Genomic DNA, 11,556 nt, shown 5'->3' with positions numbered 1-11,556 from the left:
GAGTTAAAGATTTGCCATCCCACAGTTGGACCCATAAAATGTGAGAAATGATTTCGTTATACCTAGAGGTAAAGCGTTTAGGGGAAAGAGAGTGGGGCACGGGGACTCTGAAGAGGTGGGAAATGCAACCTGTGTCCCATGGTTTCCCTGAACACTGAGAACTGGCCGGGATCCAACTCAAGGATCTGCAAGAAGGGTGGAGTAATTACCTCAGAAAGGGATTCCCACCACCACCACCCCTTTGATTAGCCAGCCAGCTCTAAGCCTGTGGATCATGGCCAGGATCCACTCCCCTGGATTGTTCTGGAAATAGAGGCCCACATGAATCGTTACCCTCCTGTAAGTAAAGATGAGTCTTCTTATACAAACAAAACATAAACACAAACTCACATAGCCACTTGCCTGCAAATACAAGCACGTTTATTCTGAGACACATGCACACATACCATCTACAGCCTGACTGCTGTGTACATCTTCCCATTCCATGGAAGAGGCCTCAAGAGAAACCCAGCAGAGCTGCCCAGACTGGCTACTCCCACTTTCCCTGCAGGGAAGGAGTGGGTAATGCTGAGAAGTGCCTTAGCCTGCCCCCCTTGCCTCTCAGGGGGGCCCATCACAGCCTGCAGCCTGCAGCCTCCTGGTGGGTGAGCTTGAGAAGCCACTCAAGCCTTAACTACTCCTCTACCCTCCAGAAACTCAAAAGAGCCAATGCAGCATTTTCCCAGGGAAGGGGTGCAGTGGTGGGAAGAAGTCAAAGCCTCCTGACGTGGCTACAAAGACTTCCTGCTCTGACACATGGGGCAGTAAGCTCAGAGACAAAGGGGAGATTAGGACTGAGCTTGTGAATGACAGAGCCATCCAGCCCAGGGAGTGGCTGCTCCCCAGAAAAGGCCGCTGAACAGGGCCTGAGACTAACCCTCTGCAGTTCTGCCTTGGTGTGGGGTCTAAGGGAAGGCCCCTGCTGTGGGGTCTGAGGAAATGCCCCTGCTGTGGGGTCTAAGGGAAGGCCCCTGCTGTGGGTCTAAGGGAAGGCCCCTGCTGTGGGGTCTAAGGAAATGCTCCTTCTGTGGGGTCTAAGGGAAGGCCCCTGCTGTGGGGTCTGAGGAAATGCCCCTGCTGTGGGGTCTGAGGAAATGCCCCTGCTGTGGGGTCTGAGGAAATGCCCCTGCTGTGGGTCTAAGGGAAGGCCCCTGCTCTGGGGCTATAGGAAGGCCCCTGCTATGGGGTCTAAGGGAAGGCTCCTTGGGAAAGGACTTTCCTTGGGTAAACTGGGTGCCCTTCTGTCTCCTGTGGGTGCTGCCCCAGAGGGACTGAAGTCCTGGCAGTTAAGAGTGGGAGGTACCAGCTGGAAGCCCAAGAGAAAAAGTGCCTTCTGCATCTGCAGTGGGAGGGACTCGGGGCAGACTACGGGCAGGGAGCTGTGCAGGCTTTCCCTGGAAACAAGGAGACAAGGCTGCCCGGGGTGTCTTGGGATTGGTTCAGTATAGAAACAGAGTGAGCTCCAAGGCTGTACCCAGTCTCCACCTCTGACCATCCTTTCCCTCATTCTGCATTTCGCCATCCAGAATCTCTAGGGCTGGCCCCAGTCTGCTTCACCTTCCACCACCCCAGACACCTGCCTCACCTCCCCGGTTCTCCCACCACTCAGGTACAGCAGCATAGACATAGCCCCAGGCTTGCTGGGGAGATGGGCAGTGAGCAAAGCCTGGAAGCTCCAAGAGAACAGCATGCTCTCACTTCTCCAATCAGCACTCAGGACCTTGTTGATTCTTGGCACTGGTTCTGGAAAGCCCCATTTGTCCGGTGGGGTTTAGCCCCATGCATGAAGTTTCATGAAAGTGGGGAGGCCTTGCCAGACACTGAATATAAACATTCTCCGTAAGTCGCTCCACCTTTTGTTCTATATTCAGTGGAAACCCCTCGACTGCCTTCTCCTCATTCCTGCCATATGCCCCCAGACCTTCAGACTTAGAGTCCTTCCCCCAGGTGCACTCCAGGCTCAGCACTGAGATGGGGCTGCCCCTCAGTTACCCTTCAATGAGCACTCTTTTTCTCATTGTTGGTTGGCTCTTGAGTCTGTATGCCAAGGAGGAGTCCAAGTTTTCTGGTGAATATTGCTGTATGGGCAGTCTTCAAGCTCCAAACACTGCACTTCTCCCTCAATAATCTGGAAACCTCAGAAGTGGAGCCCTGAGAAATTAACTGATGACTTTGATCGGTATCGACAGCTCCTTCTCAGGCCCCAGCACCCACTCTTGCTTGAATTATCTGGATACACAGGATTCTGGAGAGTTCTCCCCAGGGAAAAAAGACAAGTGCTCAAAATGAATGACACAAGCATTTTATTGAAGATATGCCAGAAGATGAAAATAGGGGATGAGAAGAACAATGGGACACTTGGGAGTTCTTGTCCTGACCTTGCAAGGCCAGTTGCTGCCAGGTGATGGAGAACGAGTTTGGTCCTGACATTGTGGGATATCCAGGATCTGGTGGGAGATAGTGTTGGTCTTGGAGGGGACATATGTGACCCTGATAATTGTGGAGATGAAGCTCCTGGTCATGTATTTGTAGTCATCTCCTCTATCCATGGGAGGTGAAAGGTCAGGTAACATCCCTGCCATTCCAGATGGGTCGCCAGGCCAGAATTGAGAAAAAGCTACAATACGCCAAGAGGGCAGAGTCCAAGCCCCAGAAGAGATCTTCCTGGGATCAGAGCGTGCCCAGGAGGGAGAGGAAGTGATAGTGGTCGATGAGCCCCAGAAAGGGAGGGAGAAGACGAGGCTGAAGGAAGCACAGGGACACCAGGGGTGGGCCCAGCGGGCTCGGGGGCTGCAGGGACCTGTGTCGTCTATCGATGGGATCTCTTGGTCAGGGTGGTGGTCGAGATGATCTTGCTTCCAGAGCTGCCACAGACACCGCCCCCAAACCCAAAGCCACTTCCAGAGCCAGAACCAAAGCCACCGCCCAGGCCAAATCCGGAGCAGCTGCCTAGCCCTCCGCCGATGCCTCCAACACTGGTGCCACCACCGACCATGGCTGTGGGAGAGGCAAAGGACGTGGGTTATTCCAATAGTGCTGACAGCCAGAACTTCCTACCTAAACCGGGGGAACAAATGGCCATGGCAGGGGCAGAAGGTACTTACAGATGCTCACAGCACTCTGGCATTCTCCAGACATCCTATGGGGGGAAGAAAGAGTGGTGAGCCACAGCAGAGCCTGGAGCTACACTGCACTCAAAGAGCACGGCTCAAGTACCTTCTATGTGTGCAAGCTGTGTTCACAAGGATTCTGCTTTCCATCAGCCACCTCTTGTAATTCCCTTCAGAAAATCATATCCCATTCTTAAATAGCCAGATGTTAAGGCCTGAGTGGGAACCTGTTACCTACACCGCCCTGGTTTGTAATGACCAGGCATAGCACTGAAGCAAGTAACCCAGAGGAGGTGCAAGCTCCTGGAGCCTCTTGTGCCCCATATTCCCACCTTGCCCTCCTGCCCCCTCACCGGCACTCCTCGCCCTCCAGCAGCTTGCGGTAGGTGGCAATCTCCACGTCCAGCGCCAGCTTCGTGCTCATGAGCTCCTGGTAGTCGCGCAGCATCCGGGCCAGCTCCTCCTTGGCCTGCTGCAGGGCGGCCTCCAGCTCCGTCTGCTTGCTGCGCGCATCTTTGAGGGCCAGTTCCCCACGCTCTTCGGCATCAGCCACAGATGCCTGCAGAGTTTGGCACTGCACACAAGGACATTGGACAAGCAGCCATCAATGTCCTGCTTCCAAGGCCTCTATCCTGTCTCCTCCCTGCAAGCCAGATTTCCTTAGTTTAAAGTATCAAGATTCTGGGCTGCCCTTCTTCCAAAAACTTCCTTGATCCTTATACACTTCATCTACGCCTGCCAAAGTCCACCAATGCTCCCACCAGACTGATTGGATGAAGATGAGCAAAACTAAATGAAGAAGAGCCAAGAAACCTTATTTACTAGGGACATCTACTATGGAGACATCTACTTTAGGTGCCTGGCCCTGTACTTTGACTGAAAGAGAATGACACTTACCTGCTTCTTTTTTTTTTTTTAATAGATTTATTTATTTATTTCTCTCCCCTCCCTCCCCAACCCTGGTTGTCTTGTTTCCTTGTCCGTTCTGTTGTTGTCAGCGGCATGGGAATCTGTGTCTCTTTTTGTTGTATCATCTTGTTGTGTCAGCTCTCCGTGTGGGCGGCGCCATTCCTAGGCAGGCTGCACTTTCTTTCGCGCTGGGCAGCTCTCCTTATGGGGCACACTCCTTGCACGTGGGGCTCCCCTACACAGGGGACACCCCTGCATGGCAGGGCACTCCTTGCGTGCATCAGCACTGCACATGGGCCAGCTCCACACAGGTCAAGGAGGCCCGGGGTTTGAACCGTGGACCTACCATGTGGTAGATGGACACCCTAACCACTGGGCCAAGTCCGTTTCCCTTTACCTGCTTCTTGACATTCTCAATCTCAGCCCGCAGCCTCTGGATCATCCTATTAAGTTCTGATATCTCACTCTTGGTGTTCTTCAAGCTGTCACCATATTGGTCCACAGATCCCTGGAGCTGCTGGACCTAATACCCAAGGAGAAACAAGGGACCAGAGGTTAGGGGTGTTTGGGTCCATTCTCAAGTCAGTGAGCCCAGTGAGAATGGCTACAGGTGGCAATGATAATACAAAATATCAAATAATCCCGCCAGGATCAGTGATACCTTGAAAAGAAAGTTTATCTCTGACTTCTTCTCCTGGACTCAAGCCAATGACCGCATGCTCTCAGACATCAGAAGCAGAACCTCACAAGCCGTTCCTATCTCCTAAGCAATCCCCATCCCCACCTTGATGTGGTACCAGGCCTCGGCCTCGGCCTTGCTCTTCTGGGCGATCTCCTCGTACTGGGCCTTGACCTCGGCGATGATGCTGTCCAGGTCCAGGCAGCGGTTGTTGTCCATGGACAGCACCACGGACGTGTCGCTGACCTGAGTCTGCATCTGGGTCAGCTCCTATAAGGCAAATTTCTCACATCAGATCCCCAGGAGAGTGTTCCTCTGACCCTGAAAATCTACCATTGTCATAGAAATGGCCAAACTACAGGCTGAGATGGAAGAAGAGTTGACTTTCCCAGAGCATGGGAATAGAAGGAAGAAGAGTATATTTCTCTATCAGAACCAAGTATTGATGACCTCTCAGGACAAGAGAGCAACAGTTCTAGTCTTTACTGCTCCCTGGAAACCATAAGACTCTCCAGGTCTCATGCAGTGGGTGCTCAGTACGTTGACTAGAAGGGAATGGAATGGATCCATTTCACAGAGGAATGTTGGACAGCAATGAACTCTACCCCTTGCAATCTTAAGATCTAATCACTTGTTCTAAGACAACACCTGGTTCTGAGAACCTCCCAGTTGAATCTCTCATTTCAATCCTTTCTATCCATGACCTTGCTTAAAACCTCTTCCTGAAGTAAGGGAGCTGGAGACCTTTCAAAGAACCGTGAATTCCAGCCAGCTGCCTCACAGATGGGGTTCCCATTCCTTGAAAGGAGTGGGGGTGGAGTCCTCACCGCCTCATAGAGGGTCCTCAGGAAGTTGATCTCGTCGGTCAGGGCATCCACCTTGGCCTCCAGCTCCACCTTGGTCATGTAGGCGGCGTCCACGTCCTACAGAGGAGGAGAGAAGGTAAGTGATGATAAGGTGCAGGATAGACAACGGGGCCCAGCAGCACTGAGTGCCACCTAAAGGTGTTCTTAGCAGCACCAGTTGAGGTGGTGAGGGGCCAATTGTTTCCTATATTCTGCCCCCAAATCCACCGGCAGACATGGAGGTCAATTAACCAAGTGGGCTCTCCTCCCCTCCTTAATTCTTTAGAACCTGGTTCGGTTACCCCTTTCCTTTGACTGCATAAACCTGGAGAGCACCAAGTTGGATGGAGTGAGGTAGAGATGGACCAAACCCACAATTCAAGCCAAAGACCATCCCAAAAGGAAGGAGCTTGCTAGAAGCATTCTCATACCCTCCTCCATCTCTTACCTTCTTGAGGACCACAAAGTCATTCTCAGCAGCTGTGCGTTTGTTGATCTCATCCTCATACCTGAGGGGTGGGACAGGAAGGAAGAGGCAAAAGCCCCATGGTGAGCTGGTGATTCTCAGAAATCTGCTGCTTGTTTCAAATACACAGCTATTCAGAAATACCAGGTTCTTGGCTACGTTTTTCCATGTTCCTACAGATGTTTATTCAACCTACAGTTACTGATTAACTATCATGTACCAGGTACCAGTCTAGAACCTGGTTTATTGAGAGACATGAAAAACAAATTTTGAAAGGACTGTTCAAGAGACAAGACATGAGGAAAACTAGCAGTGATCTAGTTAATTTCATTTCCATAGACAGGCTGCCCTTTTGCCCATTTGGTGAATTAAATTGCAGGAACAATTGCCAACACTCCAGCTCCTTTCATTTGGTGTAAGAGTGAACTAAAAGAGAAGGTAGTATTTTATCAGCCCCACCTTATAGAGAGCATGAAAAGAGCTTCTATGTAGTAGGTGTTCAATAAATGTCCAGCACTATGCTAACCTGCTTTCTCTATCTCATTTAATTTCATTTAATTCTTACAACCCTATAAGGTAGGAATATTATTGCCACTTTAAAGATGAAGACAATGGAAACTCAGAGAAGTCAAGCAATTTATCCAAGGTCACAGAGCTAGTAAGTAGAGGAATCAGTATTCAAACCAGGTCCCTACAACCTGTATTCTTTTGGCCATGCTATCCTGATTATTGTTGGCTCGGTTTCTGAGCTTGATTTTATATGGCAAACCTAGCTCTTTGAATCTACAAATAACTATCTGTTAGGGTAACTTATGTCTACTATATCTCACCCCCATTAAAGTGAGACAGTGTGGATGCAGAATAGACTAGAAGGCCTTCCCGATCCCTTTAGGATCTCTACAGAGCATGGGAATATAAACCACTGGATAGGAGCCCAGGAGCCTGGCTTGGCTAGGTTGATGTGTGTGCTGGTGGCCTCCCTTCCCCCTCCTGCGTACTTGGTCTTGAAGTCCTCCACACTGTCCTGCATGACCTTCAGCTCAGACTGCAGGCGCCCCTTGTCATTGTTCAAGCCCTCCACCTGCTTCCTCAAGATAATGATGTAGGACTCAAACAAGGGTTCCAGGTTTTTGCTGGACGTGGTGGTCGTCTGCTGCTGAAGAAGTTTCCATTTGGTCTCCAGGATCTTGTTCTGTTGCTCTAAGAACCGCACCTGTGTTGAAAAAGGCACCAGCCGACCGGTGAGGGCCTGACACTTTGGCAGAAGGGCCAGCCAAAGCCAGTACCAACCCTGTCCTTCCTTGCCCACCAGGCAGCCCAAGAGCCACCTGAGCAGGGCCATGCTGTTGCCACTCCAGGGCACCTTCACTAGTGTCAGCGTGGCAGGCCCGCTCCTGAGAGCGGAGCCACACAGGCCATGTGGGCCCGGAGAGCCCAACCAGGGCGGCAGGGCCTGGCGGTGCAGCGAGAGACCTCCCTAACCACAGGCATCCAGAGGCCCTGGGGTGAGTGACTCGAGGAGAACATTGAACTTCATGAAATAAATAAATAAAACAAAGTTCGAAGCAGCAGCCACATTCTGGGAGCTACAGCATTCGAAGTGATCCTGACCCAAGGCAAAGGAAAGATAAATCCAGCAAGATGTTTTTAAATACACTTACTCATAAACCAACCTAGTGTAAACCTGTGCACAACAGACTATAGCTACTTAAGATCAACGACCCACACAGAATCTTGAGTCTCAGCTGAACCCCTTCCTTCAAGGGGATGTCCCTGACCTTGCCCTCCCTCGAGAGGGAGATCTGGCCATATAAGCCAAGGTAGCGGCTTATGTGACACTTCCACATTTTGAGCTTCAGAATGGAAAGGACAGCAGGTAAGGTTGACTTGTGACAGTCTGAACCCAAAAGATGGGGCGAGGTGAAGTGAGATAAGGAAGCACCTTTAAATGTCTGAGTCACAATTAAGGCTCTTCAAGCTACTATGAATTAATTCAAACTACCATAAAGAGCAAATACTGCCACTCAATCTGCTCCAAGATTGTTAGCTCTTGCCTAGTCCATTTAAGAGGACTTAGACCTTGATGCACAGAGAGCCGAGGCAGCCTCGGCCACAGGTGCTGCGCTCATGCACTCGCCGAGCTGGTCGTTCATCTTTGTGTGACTCAGCTCTCTGGGGCTGATCTGCTCACTGTCACCCATCATACCTGGCTGTGATTGAGATCAAAGGACTTCCATTTCGAGACTATGCATGAAGAAGGAAGTTGGGCTACAAAAATAAAAGGAGAAACCCATCCCTTCCACTTTTCAAACAGACCCAGAAGGGAGCGATTTTGTCCAGAGCCAGAAGGATGAAAAGAAATGACCCGCAAAGGTCCAACTGAGACGGAAAACCTGTCACTGGACTCAGTCTCTCTCTCGGGTGAAAAACCAGCTCGATTTTCTACTCCAAGAACAGAAACACCAACAGTTAAGTTGCTGATCGAGCTGACTGTGTTACTCCCCAAAACAGAAAAATGCAGAGAAAGAATGACCTCTGCTTTATAGGCAGGGTAACTGGAGTCAGAAAAGGTGAACAATTCGCCCAGTATCACACAGCATGGCCAGGGATCGCCAAGCATTTAACTGCTTTGAGCATCCTCTCTTCCCCCAGCCATGGAGCAAAAGAGAAAGACTCAGGGTAATAAGTTCTCTTTTCCAGCTGGAAAACTGAGGCCCAGAGAAGTTCGATGGCTCGTGCACCGCCCACGGCAGGCTGCGTCTGAAACCCCCCATCTCTCGCCTAGCTCCCCCCACCCGTCTCTGGCCAAGGGGATGCTCACCTTGTCGATGAAGGAAGCGAACTTGTTGTTGAGGGTCTTGATCTGCTCCCGCTCCTCGGTCCGGACCTTCTGGATCTCGGGGTCAATCTCCACATGGAGTGGGGTCAGCAGGTTCTGGTTGATGGTGACCTCCTGGATCCCCCCAGCGGGGCAGACCGGGAAGCCAGGACCACCCCGGCCATTGAAGGAGCCCCCAAATGCACCGCCGAAGCCGCCGGCGCCGAAACCAGCGCCGCCACCGAAACCAGCGCCGCTGCCGAAGCCGCCAGCCCCAAAACCTCCAGCACCCCCAAAGCCAGCGCCTTGCCGGGATCCGGCCCCGCTGATGGAGAGGCTCTTGTTCCTCCCGAGACTGTAGAGGCTCCTGCTGCCAAAACCCCCCGAGGAGCAGCGGCCTGCACCCGCAGACACGGAGAAGGAGCTGAAGGCAGATTTCCTGCCCCCGCCCGTGACGGCAGAACCGCAGCTAAAGCCCCGCGACCCGCCTCGGACACACTGCTGTTTGGCAATCATGGCTGGAGAGAGGAGAGCGAGGGCAGAGTTATCAGAGAGAAGTGAGAGGGGCCAGGCCAGTGAATGCCGGAGCCCTCCACCTGGGTCTCTTATATGTGCTGGAGCAGCAGGGCTTGGTTACAGGGGCATAAAGGGAAAAATCCGAAACATCTCTGGGCTTGGCCTTTGGCACCCGCCCATCCTTCTCACACCTGCTGAGCACGTCACTACACACACCTACAGAAGTCACTTGGAGGGCACAGGTTACCAGATCCCATCACCCACTCCCCCCAGGAGAGCCTGCACCAGCGCCCCAGGGCCTCTGACCGTGGGCCCGGCCCGCCAGGCCCCCGCCCACTGCCCTTCCCTCTCGCTGGCCTCATGGCAGCCTCCCCGCTCCAGACCAGACAACCCCCCCCCCCCCCCCCCCCCCGCTCCTTCGCTCCACACCTGGGTTCAAGTGCACAGACAGCCACTTACCAGCTCTGCACACCTTGAGCAAGTCTTCCCCTAATAATACAAATATTTGCCTTGCCCACCTCTCAGGATACAGTGAAATGAGGATTAATGAGGTGTTTGTGAACTGTCAGGAATTATATGTATATTTATCCTCAGAAGTATTATTCCTCCAGACTCAAGTACACATGCAAAGGGGGAAATCTTCCATATTCCATACGCCAGTCTTAACAGCCTTGCAAACCTAGATGAAGACTCATCTCAATTTGACCAACAAGTATCAAGAACCTACTGTGAAACAGTGAACCCTAATGTAAACTGTAGTTACTAGGACAATTATAAAAATGTGCTTTCATCGATTGTAACAAATGCACCCACGAATACAAGACGTTAATAATAGGGTAGCCATATATGGGATATTTAAAAGATTAAAAAGAAAAGAACCTACAATGTGCAGGCTTGGAACTAGGTGCCAAGTAGATAGAAACAAGAAACAGTCTAAATGGGGTGCAAAACCCCTTCCCTAATAAAACCCTGACTCTCGGGCCCCCGGGACTCTCGCTCCCCCTGGGGCCTCGTCTCAGGCCGTGTGTGCACAGTTCCAGCTGTGTTTTCTCCATGCTGGGTCCTAACTGTGTATGCCCTGCTGCTCCATTTTCTCCCAGTTGTCCACAGGCCAGAGCATACTGTTTGTCCGTAGTGGGTCCAGCATTCGAGGCAGGAGTTCCTGCCTTTGGTACTCTGGGGAAAGCTCTGGGCCCCTTCTCAGAGCAATATAGTTGCAAAATCCTGGCTTTGAATTCTAAGGCCTGCAACAGGTCTGTGCTCAGATCCCAGATTTGAACACTTAGTATCTGTGCAGACCTGGGAAGGCCACCTAACCTCTCTGAACCCATTCGTTCATCTATAAAATGGAGACACATATCTCACAGGTGATGGGACAGTGTACTACAGTACCAGGCTCATAATAGGTCAGCAGGCATCATTCTCTTCCCACCTGGGCTTTGCCACAAGTCAGAATGCGGTGATTCTGCGTTCCCCCTCCTCTCCTGGCCTCACTCAGTCCTCCAGGCAGGAACTCTCAGTTTTGAAAATGACCCTGAGTCTGAGGAAGAGCAGTGCCAGGCCTGGATAATTCCCACCAGCCCGGGCTGACCCTGGCTGCAGGAAAGGCAGCCACGGCAACAACGAGCGGGCAAAGAGGGGGCAGAGACCCTTGGGCGAGAGGAGAGTGGTCAGGGTCCGTGTCGGAGGCGGCCAGCTCCTTCTCGCTCCCCTCGTCCCCTCTCCCCCTCCCTCTGATCTGCACCCCACTCTCCCCCCATCCACCTCCGCTGAGCTGCCCCGCCCCTACCCAGGTGGTGTCCAAGTAAATGGAGAGCGGATGAGGGGCTATGGCAGTGAGGACAGGAGGGCGTCCACGGAGGAAGCCCGAGGGATGGTCAGCCAACCTGTCCTGAGCGTTCTACAGCCAGGGCATCTCCTAGGAGGGGAGAGCGGAGCGTTCACTTGTTCCTCCAACGACTGCTTATTGAGCACCAGCTCCATACATTTTCTCACTTAATCTTCCCTGCGGGGGCATTTTCAGGAGTTGTCCTAAATGATACTGCAGGGGCAGATGCTGGACCTTACATACCCTGCCATAATCCACTGAATGGACTGGGGGAGATGTAAACTACAATGTAAACTGTAGTCCATGCGGTGCAGCAGTGCTCCAAAACGTATTCACCAAATGCAGT

The 11,556-nt window shown here is 52.0% G+C and overlaps 1 protein-coding gene across 1 annotated transcript; it reads right to left on the bottom strand.

Moving 5' to 3' along the window:
• Positions 1 to 2,334: 2,334 nt before the first annotated feature.
• Positions 2,335 to 9,429, bottom strand: KRT4 (keratin 4). Its single transcript, XM_004460973.4, has 9 exons — positions 8,870 to 9,429; positions 7,047 to 7,261; positions 6,031 to 6,091; positions 5,565 to 5,660; positions 4,843 to 5,007; positions 4,456 to 4,581; positions 3,503 to 3,723; positions 3,144 to 3,178; positions 2,335 to 3,036 (listed from the first exon to the last, which is right to left on the bottom strand). The coding sequence occupies exons 1-9, from the start codon at positions 9,380 to 9,382 to the stop codon at positions 2,849 to 2,851; spliced, it is 1,620 nt and encodes a 539-aa protein (XP_004461030.2). The 5' UTR covers positions 9,383 to 9,429; the 3' UTR covers positions 2,335 to 2,848.
• Positions 9,430 to 11,556: the final 2,127 nt, after the last annotated feature.

Source organism: Dasypus novemcinctus, chromosome 12 (genome assembly GCF_030445035.2).
Source record: "Dasypus novemcinctus isolate mDasNov1 chromosome 12, mDasNov1.1.hap2, whole genome shotgun sequence".
Lineage (NCBI taxonomy): Eukaryota > Metazoa > Chordata > Mammalia > Cingulata > Dasypodidae > Dasypus > Dasypus novemcinctus.
Note: the sequence above shows the minus strand (reverse complement) of the source record. Positions and strands in the feature narration are given on the sequence as shown.

Coding starts and splice junctions, on each gene's coding strand:
- KRT4 (XM_004460973.4), bottom strand. CDS start 9,382: ATGATTGCCAAACAGCAGTGTGTCCGAGGCGGGTCGCGGGGCTTTAGC. Junction 6,092..7,046: donor GTGGAGGACTTCAAGACCAA/GTACGCAGGAGG, acceptor CCCACCCCTCAG/GTATGAGGATGAGATCAACA. Junction 3,037..3,143: donor CCAGAGTGCTGTGAGCATCT/GTAAGTACCTTC, acceptor CCTCTCCCACAG/CCATGGTCGGTGGTGGCACC.